Genomic DNA, 19,380 nt, shown 5'->3' on the forward strand with positions numbered 1-19,380 from the left:
TTTCTTGTTAATGTATTCTTGGAGTAGAACAATGGTTAGGTAATCATTTGTAGGAAGTGCTTGTTTTGGAAAAGCTGCAACATTGGGAATTTTATGTTTATGTTATACAGGTATGTTTATGTATCTGTTTGCTAATCATTTTCTAATACATTAATCTTGGCTTTTTTTTTTAAAACATATTTAGATTTTGATGCATACCAAGGAGATGGTGCAAAAGGTAATACTGAACGTTTTCATTACACAACAATTCTTAAATATCACACCTGGTGAATTCTTTGTATTCAAAGAAAATTGTAACCCAAACAGGGAAATCGCTTCTTAGGATGCCTAGTTTACTACTGTAATCCTCCCTAATGGATTATAGCTTTTTTCTTTTACCAACACTGATATGATCTAGCCACTGCTTGAAGCCTATATGTGAGTGTTTCAGGCAAATTAGCAACAGTGCTAATTAGAGTTTACTTACAGGCCTTTATACTGTATGTGTTCTAGTGTTGTTTGTTATGATTGATTTTTTTGGCACCCTTCATATTCTGCTAAATAGTGTTTGATACTGGGTTTGACATGGATTTGTGCCCCTGAAATGTTTTGCAAAATACTACGTTTCAGATTTTTAAGCTGCTATTATAACCAATTATCATGGTGGTACATGGGAGTCAGGAAGATCCTTTTTTCTTATGTTCTAATATTTTACTTATCCATTCTCAATTGTTTAAATTGCAGTTTAGTTCATCTCTATATGTTAGATTTACTTTGCTCCATCACCTTTTTATTTCAGAGCAAGTAAGTAGAATTACTTTATGTTCTACTTTCTATTTACTATTCTGAATTATATTTAGAGTCTTCATTTTTCATTAAATTAATAAGTATATTGGGCACAAACAAAGTAAATGTTAAGTTTTCTAGTATGGGTTATATGGAATATCTTCAGATATATTTTTAATTAAATGTCTCTCTGTTACATATTCCACATGTTTTCTTTTCATTTAGATGAACCTTGAAGTTATTTATGGAGATACAGATTCAATTATGATAAATACCAATAGCACCAACCTGGAAGAAGTCTTCAAGTTGGGGAACAAGGTGAAAAACGCTTAATGAAATTGTTTGTTTTATCTATTTGTGTGAATTGTGTTTCAGACATGTAGGAATCAAGTAATAGGTGTATTGTGTATTATAAAAGTAAATTTAGCCATAGTTACATTCCTTAATTGATTGTTCTTTTCTCAATTCAGTAAAATCTATAGGAGTGTATATTTATAAAAAGGACCCCAGAGATCTTCTAGTTCAATCACTTCATTTTTCAGATCATCTTTCTGAAGTCTAGAGTAGTTAAATGACTTCAAAAGTCACATAGCTAGTAAGTAGTAGGGTGGGCTTTAATACTACATCCAATACCCCTAAACTGGGCTGCCCCTCCAGATTCCCCATTCCATTTTTGGGTTTCCTTAATTGTTAGGAGGTTCTTCTTTGTATTTAAACATAATGTGAATCTCTCTGACTTCCCATATGTGCTAATTCTTTTCTCTGAGGCCAAGAAAAATTTGTCTGGTTCTTCTTCTATGTGATAACATCTCAAATAGCTGAAGCCTAAAATCATGGCTTTAAATCTTTAAATCTTCTCTTCCCTGAACCGACCATCCCTAGTTCATTTAGCTAATTTGCTGCTTTGCTTTCATTTTTTAGTTTAGGTAGAAGTATTTATTAAAAAAGGGGGGGATTGCTTTTCCCTGATTGCTCTTTGATCTGAAAGTATGCTAAATATTGTGGAATACTTAAATATACTGATGTCATTTCTGATGTCTTCTGTAAGAAAATTATGGCTCTAGAATAATTAAAATGTTTTGGGGTTTTTTTTTTTTTTTGGTCAGAAGGTCTATACAATGCTCTTTTGAGGTGAAATGAAGTTAAAAAAAAAGTAAATGTTTTCTGATACATGCATTAATCCAATCATTTATTAAGGTCTTTATATGCAAGATAATGTGCTGGATACTTTGGGGAAAGTAAAGAGGCAAAAACCAGTCTTAGAGGAGAGGTGTATAGCAGCAGAATGTAGCATTTAATATATGTAAAGCATGTTACAAGTCCTACAGCACTGTGTAAATTAGCATTAGCTGTAAGTGTTAAAAGAATTGTATGACAGCAAGCACTTTCAGAGTTCTGAGCCAAGAGAAATTCCGTCCACCTGAGGTTACCATATGTGGACCATTTCTACAAATTGCTTTGTTACCAGGCCACAGGACAGAGTTTATACCAGGTGTTAGGATGTTAGGATACTTTTGCCTTATCCTCTCTGTCCGGAATTAACAAGTAGTTCATGCATAGACCTGATTGCCTCTTGGATAATCTAGCCTTATGTAGATTATTTCCTGTTTGCCCTGATGTCCTGTTTTACTGAAAATGAGTAAAGATTATTTTCTACCATTTACTTTCACATATTTATAGCTTACCCTTTTCCTTCACCATTCGCTCCCTCTGCACATGCAACTGCAGTCTGTGTCCAACTAGCTAAGCAAATGTAAAGATTAAAAGCTTCTAATGGATTAATAACCTCCTGTGTATCCCCCAGTGGGTAATGTTCTATGAGCTTCAGAAGTCAATTAAGGCATTAGCCTGGCAGTGAGTTTTAAGGTCACAGGTTCATAGGACCACAGCTCCAGAGCTAGAGGAGACCTAGAATGCATCTAGTGCAACTTCCTATTTTGCAGATGAAGAAACTCAGCCCAGAGGCAGTTAAGTGATGTGCCTGTAGTGTCGCACAGATCATGTGTGTCCCAGACAGCATTTTAACCCATGTACTTTGTTTTTTTCCATCTTTATACCCTTAGTTCACAGAATAGTGCTTTTGATTTAGGTGCTTAATACAGGTTAATTGTGTTGGATTGAGTGCATGTATATGTGTGTGTTATACACATAGTATATATGCACTACATACACACACAATAGCAGAGATTGGTGATCTTTTTGGAAGTATCTTGCCAAGTTGTCATTGAATAAAGGTGTTATTGGATCTCTGTTAGATGGGTTATACGAAAAGTCACCACCCTTTGCTGTAGAAGTCAGTGCAGTGTAAGTCTTTTTAAGCTTCTCTCTAGAGATATTGTTGGGAATATCTTTGGGGAACTCTTAGCCAAATCTCAGGCTCATGCATACAATGAACAGATAGGTGATACATGCACTTACATACTTGAGTTTTTAAAAATCATTTTTGTTTAGTTTTTACAGACCTCATCTGCACACTCATGTTCCTTTGGGTCTTGAAGATTTTTCTGAGATAAGATGTCCTTTTGTATGCCAATACTCCTGGGAGGGTGCCAAAGACAGTTTTACTTACTTGACCCTTTTGCCCACAACTAAATATGTTGTTGTTCAGTTGTGTCTGACTCTTTGTGACCCCATTTGGGGTTTTCTTGCCAAAGATACTGGACTGGTTTGCCATTTCCTTCTCCATCTCATTTTATAGTTGAGGAAACTGAGGCAAACAGGATTAAGTAACTTGTCTAGGTTCACACAGCTATTAAGTGTCTGAGGATGGATTTGAACTCAGATCTTTCTGACTCCAGGCCCAGTAGTCTATCCACTGAGCCACCTAGTTGCCCACAACTAAGTATGTGTGAGTTATTTTCTATAACTCATATTGCTTGCTGTACTGGTCCTTTTATGTGCTCATACAACTATGTATTTGTGTATCATACATTTTTTGTTATGCCTGAAGCCTAGTAAGTGCTTAATGTTTGTCAACTGACTCAGTGTATCTTTCCAAGATGGTAATTTCCTAATAGATAATGTGCTGTATCTGTTGACCTTCTTTTTCTCATACACCCAGAGCAGTACCCTATTCAGATAGATACTAAATAAAAAACACTGCCTTTACATCCCATTTTTATTACATTAAGGGATTTATGACTTAATTGATATAGATGTTCTCTCCACAGAGCCTGGAATCTCCGTGTTTCATGAGTAATGGCCAAAAAAAGTCACCTGGTAACCATCCCTCTGTTACTGAGTGTATGCCAATTTAGTGAGCCTAGCTCTCTGATGAGAGGTGTGAGCAATGCTCCATCAGTGCTCCTCACACTTACTAGCTGTGTGACCTTAGGCAAGTCACTTAACCCCAATTGCCCTGCCTTCCCCCTCCAAAAAAAATTATTCAGTTCTTTTCTCCCAAAGGAGGAGAAGCACCACAGAATCACAACATAGTCCAACTTTCTCCCTTTAAGCAGAAGAAACAATCCCAGGAAGGTTTCCCGAGGTCTTGAATGTAATAAATAGCTAGGTGCCCAGAATAGGAAGATCATGAAAAGTCTGTTCACAGTAATTCTATGAAATATATATGTGCATCTCTTGATCTTAAAGGCTCAAAGGTGAACATTTTCACAGGTTAAAAGTGAGGTGAACAAGTTGTACAAGATGCTAGAGATTGATATTGATGGAATTTTCAAGTCTTTGCTTCTGCTAAAGAAAAAGAAATATGCTGCTTTGGTGGTAGAGCCAGCATCAGATGGGAAATACGTCACCAAACAAGAGCTGAAAGGACTAGACATCGTGCGAAGAGATTGGTGTGATCTGGCCAAGGAAACTGGAAAGTGAGTTCATCTTTCAGTTGTGTTTTTGCCATTTTAGACAGTGAAGCGCCTCTCATGCTATACTGATGGAGACTAATGACATTTGTGAAGGACACCTACAGTTCTGTCTCATGTGAGGGCAGCTGCTTATTTGTTTCTATTATTAACTGGTTACACATTCACAATTCTTAGGTTAATAAGAGCTGATTTTTAAAAGTGCATTAATACTTAGAGCTAAATTTATCCAGTAACAAGATATTCAGCATAGATTGTATCTGTCAAGTTTTTGTTTCTTGAGTTGGAGAATTTTATATCCTTGATATCTTTGGGATTTTTTAAAAAATATTCCTAATGTACTGTCTACTTTAATTTCAGCAAAAGCCACATATGTGTTATGTAAAGGATTCCCTTAGCCTTGCTGGGGCTAAGCATAAGAGAATACTTATTTCATCGCCAGAACAGTTTTGAGGTTAACTTCAGTTAAGGAGGTTGTGGCAATTGTATAGATCCCTTGGATGTCACTCTTTTATCCTGTATCTGAAATATAATTTTTATTTACTGTGTACTCTAGTCCCAAGATTTATCTGTAAACTTCATGCTGGAGAAATGTTAGTCCCCTCAAGTTGTGACTGCTAAGATATCGTAACGAAGCCCCCATGAACTGACACTTAGAATTTGGAAATGCAATAAATAGAAGTGGGTATGTGTGTTTGCACGTGTGTGTACTTGTACACATGTACATGCAAAATCATCCCTGTATGAAGTACTTTCTTCAAAGGTGCTTCAGGCACTTAACCAGCTTTCAAATATTATTGATTTAGATGTTTTGAAGTTCTAAGTGTTGGAAGTGTCAGAACTTTGAGCAAATAATTTTAAATTGTTTTGTAATATTTTGGGGAGTATTAATATTCTCTCCCTGTTTTTCAGCCTGTTTTTTGCATTCAACTTTCACAGGGATTAGGACATTTGATGTTAGTAGAGAGACTATTCTTGATAGCATAGAACTGACCATCTGAGTTATAGGTCACTGTTGGCTTTTTATGAAATGTAGTTTGGATTAGTTTATAGCTCCTGAATGTACTGAAAGATGAAAAAGACTTTGTATAGACTGTCGATTAAACTATTTTCTTCAGCTTTGTGTTTTCTAAGAAAAGATGCATCATAATAGAAGTAAATTTCTCTGAGTTAGAAATGTATTACTAATTAAAGCTATACAAATGTTTTTTGTCAGTTCTTTTTCTGACAAATTATAATGCAGCTGTCAAACTCTGGCTCTGCGTTTTTCTTGGCTTCTTTTTTGCTCTTCCCAGTCTTCCCCACCCCCCCAGGGAGTATACTCTAAGGTTGTTCTAGTATAGCATGAAGTGCAAGAACACTGGGGAGAAGTAGAGGATCAAATAAAAGTTTGAGAACTATTTATTTTAATCTTGAAGGATTTCTCATTCCTACTCATCCAAATAATAGTCATCCTGTTGAAGTTTTTGGCTTGAACATAGATGTGTATTATGAACAAAGAGAACAACATCATCTTTCTGTTTTAAACCTAGTGTAGTGTGAGTTAGGACTTTCGTAGTTTCACATACATTTTGCATTGGACACTCCTTTATCTACGTCCTAGTCTTATTTTATGTGAAGTTTTTATGACCCCAAATGCCAAGCTGGACATCATCGTTGCTACCGACTTTGACAGGGTCCCTTTAAAAGCCTTAGCAGTAAGTGAATCAAACACTAATAGTCGTTTTTTACATGAACTTATCCATTACCTTATATAGAAGTGGTCTCAGTGTTTATAGTATGAACTAACAGAATTTTATCTTGTTCCTAGCCATTACTTCAATGAAATGTTTTTACTTTTCCTTTTAACCTGTTTCTTTTGCAGCTTTGTCATTGGTCAGATTCTTTCTGACCAGAATAGGGACACAATTGTGGACAACATTCAGAAACGGTTAATAGAAATTGGAGAAAATGTGATGAATGGTAGTGTCCCAATAAGCCAGTTTGAAATTAACAAGGTAAATAAAGCTTTTATTATATTGACCAGCTAATGTTGTGTTTCTCTTTACCTTTAAATATTTGAAGAAAATCCAAGTCTTTATAGTAAAAGGAAACTCTAGGAAGTGATAGAAGTTATTAAATTTACTGTAATTGCTCAATTGCACTAATATTTGAGGTGGTCTGTATTGTAACTCTTCTTCTGGAATATACCAAGAATAGTATAAGGCAAAGGACAAATCACTGAAACTATCTTGACCTGAATTTCTTTATCCATCAAATGGAAAAAGCAAAACCAGTAGGAACTCCCTCACAGGGTAGGGTAGTCTATGCAAAGCCCTTTATAAACTTTAAAGTGCCATATAAATGTTTGTTATTGTTGTTTTTCTTACTCCTTAGCAGTTATATTTGCACTTGCCCAAAAATTAAAAAAAAAAAAGGTAAGCCCAATTTTAAGCGATTTATCTCTAAACGTTATTAATGTTCAGTTCTTTTTCATGTTTTTTTTTTAATTAAATAATGATATCAGTTTCTATGTCCAGAAAAAGGTCACAGAATTCATAGGATTTAGGGTTAGAAGATGTTCTGAACTCTGTTCCCTTAAAAAACTTTTAAAATATCGTTTTGCTTTTACATCACCTTCATTTACAGGTGTATCCATTCCACTCTTCCTACTCAAGGGGCAATCCCTTGGAAGAAATAACAAAACAGGGAAAAATGCAACTTAGAGAAACTAACAACAGAGTTTAAATATTTGCATGTTAACACCGTTAGTTTCTTAATTTCTTTAAAAAAGGGAGGAAGGGATATTTTCTCATCCCTTTTCCAAGGCCAAACTCCTGAGTCTTCAGTTTAATATATTTTTTGTTATTTACAGTTATTTTGTTGAAGATGTTACAAATATTTTCTCCTAGTTCTTTTACTTCATTGTAAATCTGTTCATGTAAGACTTCCCATGATTCCTTGTATTCTTCATTTTCATCGTTTCTTTCATCCTTACTATCATATATATTACAATTTTCTAAGTATTCTCTAATTGATGAGCACTTATCTGTTGACCATAAAAGATGCTACTATGAATATTTATGCCCATATAGGATCTTTTTTTTTTTTTAAGTTATATTTCCTCTTTGGGGTATAGACTTAGTAGTAGAATCTCTAACTTGAAAGTCATGTACATTTATTTACCTTCTTAGTGAATTCTGGCAGAGCTGAATTAATTCATAGATTCTCCTACAAAGCATTAGTGTGTCTTTCTCTCTTTAGCAGTTACACCATTGATTCTTTTCATCTCTATCAATTTGGTGTGGGATAAAACCTCAAAATTGTTTTTGTTTGTATTTTATTAGTGATTTGGAGCAGTCCGTCGTATGATTTTACATGGCAAATCTTTTGAATACTGCTTGTTCATATTCTGATTATATATCCACTGGAGGACTACCTTCTTATTATAGATGTGGAAACTGAGGTATAGAAAGTCAGAAAGACTTGTTCAAGGTCACATAGCTAGTTAGAGCTCAAATCTCTTAATTCCCAGGTTAGCACCCTTTCTGAGACTTGAAAGTTAATTTTCTTCACATGCTTTTGAAAAATGAAAGCACTATTTCCAAACTGTTGTATAGGACAGAGGGAAAATGGGGGATTATATCTTTCTTATGATGTTTATATAAAATTTCCATGAAAGATCTAAGATTTCTCCAAAGCAACCCACATCTCTTTTTTCTTTTTTCTTCATCATATTAAAAATGTAATTTTTATATCATTCATTGACTCATTCATTCTTTAAAGAACGTTTATTAACTGTGGTGTTCTGTGTAAAAGGTACTTTGGTATAGGTGCTAGACGATACATAAATGTAAATTTTGATCTCTATGTAAGAACACAGAAGTGAGATAAGACAAGTAGACAGATAATTGTAACTGGAATTAGAATATAACCAGTACCAAACAGAGCAGCTGTAGAATGAAAAATCATAAGAAGTCATTACTTCTGACTAGGGGGTGGTGTGCAGCATTAGTAAAGGAAGCCTTTATGGAGGAGGTGACATTAGACTTGTGCCTTGAAAAATGAGTAGGATTTTATTGTGATATAATTGGTGTAGGGAAAGACATTAACCTAAGCAATTAGGACACATTTTTTTGGTTGGTGGGTGGGGTGGGGTAGGAGTAGGGATAGAATCCAATTTGCTTAGAGTATAGAGTGGCATTAATGTGAAATAAGGCTAGAAAGGTTGTTTAATCTAGATAATAGAAGGGTTTAATCTAGATAATAGAAGTATTTGAATATCAAGATAAGGAAAGTTTGAATTTTATTTGGTAAGAATTGTGGAGACACTGAAGGTTTTTGAGTAGTGAAGTGATATAATCCCTACTCCACTAAAATTCATAAAAATATAAAACTCTCAAGACTTTACCAATACAATGTGAAAAATAGAGCAGATTTTAGTAAGAATATATGATCTGGGGGCGGCCAGGTAGCACAGCGAGTAAGAGCACCAGCTCCAGTGTTGAGAAGACCTGGAGATCAAATCCCAGGCTCAGACACTTAGCACCCACCCAGAAACACCTGGCCGCGTAACCTTGAGCAAGTTACTTAACCCCAATTGCTTAGGGGCGGCCAGGTGGCTCAGCAAGTAAGAGCACCGGCTCCAGTGCTGGGATGACCTGGATCGAATCCTGGGCTCAGATAATCAGCACCACACCCAGAAATAACTGGCCGTGTAACCTTGAGCAAGTTACTTAACCCTGCTTACTTAAAAAAAAAAAAAGAATGTATGATCTGTTACCCTGGGAAGATGGCAGAAGGTATAACAAGCTAGAACTCAGCTGTCCTCTTTATGCCATATAAATGGGGGGAAAAAAGTTGTTTAAGTTTCACAAAATCATTGATCAGAGAAGTGAAAATTGAAAGAACTTACCATAACGTAATTTTTGCAGAAAAATACCTGAAAACTTACTGATTGAGTAGTCTGTCACTTCTGGTGCTTCTGTAACTTGCATGACTCTAATTTCCCTCTCCCACACTGCAACCTTATTTTGCCCATTTACTCCAGGCAATAGCCATATGATCAAGGGTAGCCCATGGGCATTGTGGCTCTTCCAGTTTTATATATTGCCTTTTGGAATTTACCACTTGACAGTATTATTTGCAGACCATTCCCAGAAGGGATTGAGGCCCATGAAACATAGGAGTCCAGAGAAACTAAACGAAGAACAAAGGATTATGATTTTTGAAAAAGGATTGAGCCTCGGGGAGAAATTCATAAAGGATGAAGAGTTCGAGAAGTATGAATACTATGTAGACATAAACAAGTATTATTCAGAAAAAGTGGATAATGAAAACAAGACTTAGGCCTACAATACTTTCTTAGTGTTTACTTTCATCAATGTCCTTAAATACTTTTTTCCCTCTAATGCCTTTTGGACTCTTTCCTGGAGTAAGATGAGAGTCTGAATAAAGTTAACTTCAAAGAGAGCAGGTGGAGGCCAAAAAGAGTAGGACTTGAAAGGGTCAGTAATGGGACCCACTAAAGTACCCTCCTCCCATCTTTTTGCGTCATTATTCCAGCGGACTCTTGAGGAACAGATTTCATCCAATGCTGGTTTTTCTGAGAGACTAGACAGGGCAATGAAAGCATTATAGCATATTTTTCAAAGCCCACTGATATGACATTGAAGTAATTCTGAGACCTAGAGTAGTTCAGAAAGTCAATCAAAGAATTAAATGAAAATATTTTTATATGACAAAAATTGCATCTTGAGAAAGAAAGAAATGAGCAAATTTAATGAGACCAAAGAATTTACATCAAAATACTGGGACTGTTCAGAACAATAGGTTCACTGAAAAAGAGACCAGAATTAGAACACAAAACTGCAGAAGCAAAAGAAAAATTAATTGAACAAAATAAAAAAAACAACATAAGCACTCCATTAATCAAGAATACTAGATGTGGTATGGAGAGACTAGTTCTTCCCATAAAAAAACAACCCAACAATTTGTAAATGTAATAACAAACTTCCAAAAACTATACAGAAAAATTTACTAGAAATAGTAGAAGCAGATGGTAAAATAGAGCTAAGGGTAATCCATAGACTACCAGTAGAATGAAATTCCATGCTTAATTTACCAATAAACATTGTAGTAAGATTTCACAATTTCAACAATGAAACAAACCTTTTAGGAGTTGTTTATATACAAGAAATCAAATAAACAATTTGAATATGATTTTCTAAAAAAAAAAACCCAAAAAACAAAGATCATTTGACACACTTAAAAACATAGTTGGCAGAGCTGAGCCAAAGTATCACAGAAAATAACTGGAGTTTATGCAGAAGAGAATATAAGTCAGTCTTTCATAAGAATCCAGAGGTGAACAGCATTTTCAAGATGGACAGAAAAGGACATTTTAAACACTTTCAGAAAACAAATATTCATTTTCATGTGTCTGAGGATAGATAGGACCATTATTGTGGGGTAGGGATGTAATTTAGTTTGATTTTCCTTAAAACATATATACACAAGATAGTGCATATTATCTGAGAGATGCAAGAAGGTAGAGAATATCAATGGCTAAAAGAATCTAATGATTTGTACATATACTTATATACATATGTGTTAGGAAAAGATGAAAGAAATAAGTTAATATTTGAGGGACAGCAAAGATCTTATTTCCTCTACGGTAAATCTAGCATTGTAGATTTTGAGATAATATAGAGCATAATCTTTTGTAGAACAGCATGAAAAAAAGCAGGGACAGATGGACCTAGGAAAAGACTGTCAAAACTAGAGAGAAGAGACGGGTAAGAGGCTTTCAACTTCTTCTTTGCCGTTAGAGTGCAATGGAAATTGAATTCTGCCAATAGAAGCACCCATAGTGTGTGGAAGTGGGAGGGAGAGAGATGATAGACTTAAAAAGTTTTTATTGGTATCTTCTATTTTTTATTTCAAGATAGTTATTTTTTATAGAGGAAAAAATTTCAACATAATTGATTAATACATTGAAAAAGTCCCCAAACATGTGCAATGCATAATACCCGTGGGCTTCCCATCTCCATGAAATGGTGGGTTTGGGGTGCCCTCTTATATGTCTTCATTTGATTCCTACTGAATCTTGGTAATTTTGTTACATTTTCTTTTGATTTTTGGTATGTATTTCTTTCCATTTACGTTGTTGTACTTAACTGTGTATATTGGCTTCTTGGTTCTGCTTATTTCATTCCACATAAGTTCAGAGAGATCTTTCTATAGTTCCCTATATTCTTCACAAATCATTTTTTATGGCACAGTGATATTCCATTACATTCATGTACTATGATTTGTTAACCATTCTCTGATTGGGATCTACTTTGTGTCCAGTTCTTAGCTATCGTGTCAAAAAATGCTACTATCCCCTGGGCAAGTCACTTAACCCAAAATGCCTCCTTTATTATTTTTTTTCTTTTAATTTATTTATTTTTAGTTTTTAACATTCACTTCCATAAGGTTTTTTTTCCTTTTAAATTTGTTTATTTTTAGTTTGCAGCATTCAGTTCCACAAGTTTTTGAGTTCCTCCCTCCCTAAGATGGCATGTAATCTGATATAGGTTCTACATATACCTTCATATTAAACATTTTCACAATAGTCAAGTTGTAAAGAAGAATTATAACGAACCACAAGAAAGAAGAAACAAAACAAAGCAAAATAAAAAGAGAGAACAAATAGTTTGCATCAGTCTGCATTCAGACTCCATAATTCTTTCTCTGGATGTGGATAGCCTTTTCTATCTTGAGTCTTTTGGAATTGACTTAGAACCTTGCATTGCTGAGAAGAACTAAGTCTCTCCAAGTTAGACATCACAGATACAATGTGTCTGTAGTTGGGTACAATGTTCTCCTGGTATTCTGTTCCCCTCACTCAGCACCAGTTTATGTAAGTCTCTCCAAGTTATTATGAAGTCTGTCTGCTCCTCATTTCTTATAGCACAATAGTATTCCATTACATTCATATACCACAACTTGTTTAGCCATTTCCCAATCGATGTGTATCCCCCTAATTTCCAGTTCTTTGCCACCACAAAAAGAGCTGCTATACATATTTTTGTACATATGGGTCCTTTTCCCATTTGTATGATCTCTTTGGGATATAGCCCTAGAAGTGGTATTGCTGGGTCAAAGGGTATGCGCTTTTTTACAGCCCTTTGGGCATGGTTCCAAATTGTTCTCCAGCATAGTTGAATCAGTTCACAACTCCACCAACAATGCATTAATATTCCAATTTTCCCACATCTTCTCCAGCATTTATCATTTTCCTGTTTTGTCACGTTAGCCAGTCTGAGAGGTGAGATGTGGTACCTAAAGAGTTGTTTTGATTTGCATTTCTCTAATTAATTAGAGCATTTTTTCATATGCTTATAGATATCTTTAATTTCCTCTGAAAACTGTCTGTTCATATCCTTTGACCATTTATCCATTGGGGAATGACTTGTTTTCTTATAAATTTGACTCGGTTCTCTGTATATTTTAGAAATGAGGCTTTTATCAGAGACACTGGTTGTAAAAATACTTCTCCAGTTTTCTGCTTCCCTCCTAATCTTGGTAACATTGGTTTTGTTTGTACAAAACCTTTTCAATTTAATGTAATCATAATTATCCATTTTGCATTTCATAATGCTATCTATATCTTGTTTGTTCATAAATTCTTCCCATCTCCATAAATCTGACAGATAAACTATTTCTTCTTCTCCTAGATTTCTTATATTATCGGCCTTTATATTTAAATGGTGAACCCTTTTTGACTTTATTTTGGTATGTGGTGTAAGATATTGGTCTATGTCCAGTTTCAGCCATGCTATTTTCCAGTTTTTCCAGCGGTTTTTGGCAAATAGTGAGTTCTTATCCCAGAAGCTGGAGTCTTTGGGTTTATCAAGCAGTAGATTACAACAGTCGTGTCTTGTGTACCTAACCTATTCCACTGATCACCACACTATTTCTTAGCCAGTACCAAGTAGTTCTGATTACTGCTGCTTTATAATACATTTTAAAATCTGGTATGGCTAGTCCACCTTCCATTTCTTTTTCATTAATTCTCTTGATATTCTGGACCTTTTGTTCTTTTAGATGTATTTTGTTACTATTTTTTCTAGCTCTGTAAAATAATTTAGTTTGGTAGTTTGATGTCTTGGTCTTGATAGTTTTGGATACCAAACCCTTTATTATGTAAAGATACTTTCAATACAAAGTTTTTTTGCCTATTTGATCACTTTCTTCCTTATCCTAAGTACATTGATTTGGTCCGTGCAGAAGCTTTTCAGTTTCAAGTAGTTGAAGGTAGTTTGGGAGGAAAGCCCTACCAATTGGAGGGAATCAGAAAAATGTTCCTGTAGAAGGCGATATTGAAACTGAATCTTGAGGGTTGAGGAGTCTCTGAGGCAGCGTGAAGAAGGGAGTGCATTTCATGTATGGAACATAGCTAGTGTAAAAGCACAGAGATGAGAGGTGGATGTCATATATGAGAAAGAGAGAAGGCCAGGTAGATCGGACTGTTGTGTTCAAAAATAGTGATGCCCCATGACTGCAAAGAAAGATCAGGGCCAGGTTGTAAAGGACTGTGAAAGCTGAGCAGAGGAGTTTGTATCTTATCCTAGGGGCAAAGGTGAAACATGGGATGTATTGAACAGAGAGTGACACAGTCCTACCTACTTAAGGAATAACACTCACTTCAGTGTGGAGAGGCACCTGAAGAAAGGTAGGCCTTTGAGACTGTTGCAGTAATCTAGGTGAGAGAGGATGAGTATCACTAAAGTGGTAGTCTGGAAATAGAAAGAAAAGGGGTTGGATGCAGGAGATGCTGTGGCAATAGGAATCAGTCTTTCAATCATTAAATATTTATTAAGCACCTGCTATGTGTCAGGCACTGTGCTAAGTGTTTTGGATTTAAATACAAAAAGAAAGACAGTTTCTGTCTTCAGAGAGCTCACTATCTAATGGGGGAAGAAAATATGCAAAAGAGAAGTGGCGTGGGGGACAGGGAAAGGTGCGTGGCCACAGGTATGATCATGATGAAGTCCAATCCCACAGCAGGTAGCCAGGTGGGAAATGAAGAGATGATGCATCTGGGGACCTTCTGTAAGTGGGGACTTTGAGAGGAGCTCTTTTTCCCACTCTCCAAATCAGGGACAGAAAGTACTGAGGACTTCGAGGAGGTGTGAGTACTAAGACTGATGCAATCTAATGATGACTTTCCTGATGATGTAGTGCTTCCTGGGAGGCTTGATCATGGAGAGGCCAGTCCAAAGGAATATAACTGAGTGGCAATGGAAGAGAAGTAGCAGGATTTGACAATTGATTATATATGTGAGAGAAGAGAGAATGAAAAGTCAAGGATAATGCCAAGATTGCAAACCTGAGAGACTAGAACAGGGGTGGGGAACTTGCAACCTTAAGGCTAAGTCCTTGGATGCAGCATTTTGACTGAGTGAAGTTTGAATTCAGTTAGAGGGCTGCATTGAAGACCTAGAGGGTCCCTATGGAGCCTTGAGGCCACAGGTTCCCTACCCTTGGACTAGAAGTATGGTAGATAGAAAGAAATAGGAAAACTTGGAAGATGGTAGGATTTAGGGGAGAAGTACTATATTCTGCACGTTTTGAATTTAAGATGTCTCCAGTTTGAAATGTTTAATATACAATTGATGGTGCCCTTTTGAAGCTATGGAACTGGCCACATACTGCTGTTGTATCAGCTGATTAGAGAGAACAATTAAACCAGAAGAGCTGATGATGCCATAGAGAGGATACAAAGAAAGAAGATGAGGGCCCTGGTCAGAACCTTGCATAATGGATAGGCCTTACCTGTAGAACAGGAAGACATGAGATCAGATCCTGTCTCAGACATTTATTAGTTGTGTGCTCTGAGAAGTCACTTAATCTCTCTGACTCTTTTTTTCATCTGTATAAGGAAAGGTTAGATTAGATGGTCTCCAAGGCCCTTCTAGCTCCAAAACAATGATCCTGTGACCATCTACAGTTAGGAGGTGGGATGTGGATGCTCTGTCAAAGGATACTGAGCAAGAATAGATAGGTAAGAGGAAAACTAGGGGAGAGTAATGTTAAGAAAAGAAAACCAATCAATGAAATATTATTTGCTAAGAAGTTCCTATTTCCCAGGCACTCTACTAGGTGCTAGGGATACAGGTACTAAGAATTAAACTTACTTATCTTACATTCTAATAGGAGAGACAAATACATATGAAAGTGAATGTAGCCTAAATGCAGTGTTAATTAGTATCCCCTGCCCGCCTTACATACACATATGTTTACATAAATATGATCCTTGACCTCCCTGCAGCGTCAGGCACTTATGGTGTTCTCCTGCATACGCTCTCTTCTTTAGTTTTTTGTGATGCTCCTTATTCCTGGGCCATCTCTACTGCTGATTATTCTGTCAATCTCCTTTGCTTGATATTCCTCCAGATCACACTTATTACTTGTAGGTACTCCCCGAATATCTAAGTATATTTTTGTATTATCTCATTTGGCGAATCATGACCTCTTGTGGGTTCAGTTATCTTATCTATGCAGATGATTCTCAGATATGTTTATCTAGCCCTAACCTATATCCCGACCTCTCACTTTATTTCTCTATTCTCTGTTAGATATCTTGAACATTTCCAAAAAAGAACTCATCATCTTCTCTCCCTAATGCCCCAAACTTCCCCTCTTCCACAGTAGTGTGTTACTGTTTTTCAATGGTACCACATATTGTCATCCAGGCTTACCATTTTGATTTCATCCTCACTTCCTCAGTCTCACTCATCCACATATCCAGTCTTTTGCCAAGTCTTGTTGTTTCTTCTTATTCCTATTTCTTGTACCTATACCACAGTGTACTTCTTTGCGTTTTCATTGGCTGTCCCTCTTTACCAATAATGCTCTCCTTCCTCACCTCCATCTTCTGGTATCCCTGGCTTCTTTTCAAGGATCATTTCAAATCAGTCCTTACACAAAAGGCCTTGATGAAAACAAGGAAAGGGAAAAAATAGAGTCTTAGTCATAAGGGTAGTCATGAGCATCAAATAAATAATCAAACTCATTCCGTAAGGAGCGTTTATGCTAGGCAGATTCCTAGGGTAGAGCCTTAATAATTCTCACGTATTCTTCCTCTTCTGTTGTGGCTGGAGAATGGTTAGGGATGAGCAGTGAATGATACAGCCTTAATGATAATGCTTCCGTCATGACACAGAACATGTATAGATATAAACAATGATACAAATCTAAATTTTGGATCCTAAAGCAAAAATTTTTCTGTATGTGCCCCACACTACCTCGTAGCACTTTGCATGTAATAGATAGTCAATAAATGTTTATTGACTAAGTGATTCCTATAGTTTTTTGAAACTGAAATGGGCATTATGGAATGTGAGACTATGAAAGATATGAGATGGAGAGAGATTAGAAGACAGGGAATCAGCTGTATCACAAGTAACCCAGCTTGTCTTAGTAATCATTAATGACTAACTCCATTGATTCTGTTAATTTAGCAAGGTATAATTGCAGAAAGTTATTAGATAAGTTGAAGGCATGGTAATATTCTCTAATTTTTCAGTTCTTAGTTAGATTTTTATTATTTTCAATTATATTAAGCCTTAGAAATTGACATATTTCATTTCTACTAGATTGACTCTTGCCTATTAGATCAAAGAAAAGACATGAAGATATGATAATTAGGTATGCTATGACAATTTCTCAGTTGATATATAATGTTACATAATTATTACATTGGTAACATTTTCCCCCTTTATACATATGTGTATAATATGTCTGTGAAAATTTCTTTTAAATTATTGGGAAAATTTCATTATTGTCTTTTAGGCATTGACAAAGGACCCTCAGGATTACCCAGACAAAAAAAGCCTACCACATGTGCATGTTGCCATGTGGATAAACTCTCATGGAGGCAAAAAAATGAAAGCTGGAGATACTGTATCATATGTCGTCTGTCAGGTAAAATTATTTTAATTAATGAGGCTTTCCCAAAATGTAACTTAGGAACCTGTTGATGAAGCATCAGAATACGATACCTATTGTACTAATGTTTGTATCTTACTAATATGCTGAATTGTAATGAGATAGTCTGGTCTAGTTTAGTTAATTGTATTTTCAGCATTTTATAAATAGCCTTGTTCAGTGTTAATACATTTCATTTAAACTTCTTTACAATGTTCTGAGCAGGATTCTTTGATTTGCTGCCGTAATTTTGGTATGACAGGTCTAATCCGAGAGGCAGCTGGTGATGCAGTAGATACAGTACTGGGTTTGCAATCAGGAAAGCATGAGTTTAAAAGCAACCTCACACCCTTGTGTGACCCAGGGCCAACCACTTAACCCTTTCTTTGCCTTAGTTTCCACAGCTATAAATTGGAGTTAATTACAGTACCCACTTCCCAGGGTTGTTGTAAGGATCAAATGAGATAATGTTTGTAGAAAGCACTTACCATGGTGTGAGGCACATAGTAGGCACTATATAAAGGCTAAACCTTTTTCACTTCTCCAATTCCATAAGAAAAGCACCTGTTTACAACCTGAAGTCCACTGTAAGGAAGACTATTTTTTATTCCGGATTAATGTCAGTTCATTAAAATAAAAGTATTTTCTTCCCATCTTGTTTACTTAGCTGTCAGTTGTGTTAATGTAAAAAAAAAAATGAACAAACCCTTGGTTTAAAGGCATAGCCCAAGTGTTTAATAAGAAAAGAAAGCTATGTGGGCATTGGCTGCTTGAAATAGTAGCATTGTCCTACACATGTAAGAAGAAAGGCTTATTTCTTAGGCAGATTCTTTGGAAAGGACTGTTGTTCTTCCTTTTGATGGGGAAGGGAAGCAGGCAGTAGGGCTTTAAGAAAATTGTCAACAAACATTGTAAAACCATGCACAAGCAAGCAGCTTTCAAGGTTCTGATTACAGAGTATTGTGGGTTCTCTACTTATTCAATAACAAATCTGAGCAAAACATTCATAGGAAATCAAAATACAGCATTCACCATGTCACAACTCAACAACTTATCACTAAAATGGCAACATAATTTTCAGCAAAGTGGTCACATAGTTTTCAACAAAGTACATTCATTTAGTCAATCACAAAATCTTTAGTTCAATCACAAAGTACAAAAGTCCAAGTTCTCCACCCCTAGGTCACAGTAAATCACAATCTTCTCAGTCAGTACACAGTATCCAAGTAAAGTCTTCTTTCAGCTTGACTCAAGGCTGGCCCTCAGCTTCCATGGTTCCTTTTCCATGATCCTAGCTCCAAGTGTCACCTGGGTTCAAAGGCAGGCAACTCCCAGTTCCTTGTCTAGCTTCTTGTCTACTTCTTCATCCAGTTCCCATTCCATATTGAAGTTCACAGTGTCCAGTCCACCTCAAGTCTTTCACAGTTCCTGTTTCCGGGAAGACAAAGCTTGACAGAGCCACAATAATATTCATACACATTGCTGGCACCATCATCAATTCACTCTCTGCCTGTGAAATCAACTCAGACCCACCAACAAGGTTCAAGAGGTCAGCACAAATCGTCAGTAAAGTCCCAGGACCTCCAAAACCCTCCTCCAGGACTTCTGTAAGCATACAACCAGAAAATCCTCTTTCAGGGCTTCCAGTAAGAGTATCACAAACATCAACACAGACAGAGCAGACAAACAGAGTGGTGGGATACCACAAGTTTTCTTCTTGACTCTGCCACCACAAGAGTTCTCTTCTCATATGTCATTAGCTGCTCCCCTTCCTGTTGCAGGAGTTCATGAGTTCTAAGGTTCACACGTTCTGTTTCTTAACAGACTTGATACAAGTTTCAAA

The 19,380-nt window shown here is 36.1% G+C and overlaps 1 protein-coding gene across 1 annotated transcript in view; it reads left to right on the forward strand.

Annotated features, from left to right (window-relative positions):
- The window catches only part of POLA1 (DNA polymerase alpha 1, catalytic subunit), a 344,356-nt gene that overhangs the window by 106,946 nt on the left and 218,030 nt on the right, over positions 1-19,380 (forward strand). Inside the window, exons 27-31 of the mRNA XM_069065646.1 lie at positions 185-217; positions 991-1,083; positions 4,381-4,586; positions 6,445-6,577; positions 17,403-17,534. Coding sequence (XP_068921747.1) covers positions 185-217; positions 991-1,083; positions 4,381-4,586; positions 6,445-6,577; positions 17,403-17,534 — 597 coding nt within the window. The remainder of the gene's footprint in view (positions 1-184; positions 218-990; positions 1,084-4,380; positions 4,587-6,444; positions 6,578-17,402; positions 17,535-19,380) is intronic.

This window comes from Petaurus breviceps, unplaced genomic scaffold (genome assembly GCF_028583685.1).
Source record: "Petaurus breviceps papuanus isolate PSGF00001 unplaced genomic scaffold, PetGlider_PUasm1.0 90696, whole genome shotgun sequence".
In the NCBI taxonomy this organism is placed as follows: Eukaryota; Metazoa; Chordata; class Mammalia; order Diprotodontia; family Petauridae; genus Petaurus; species Petaurus breviceps.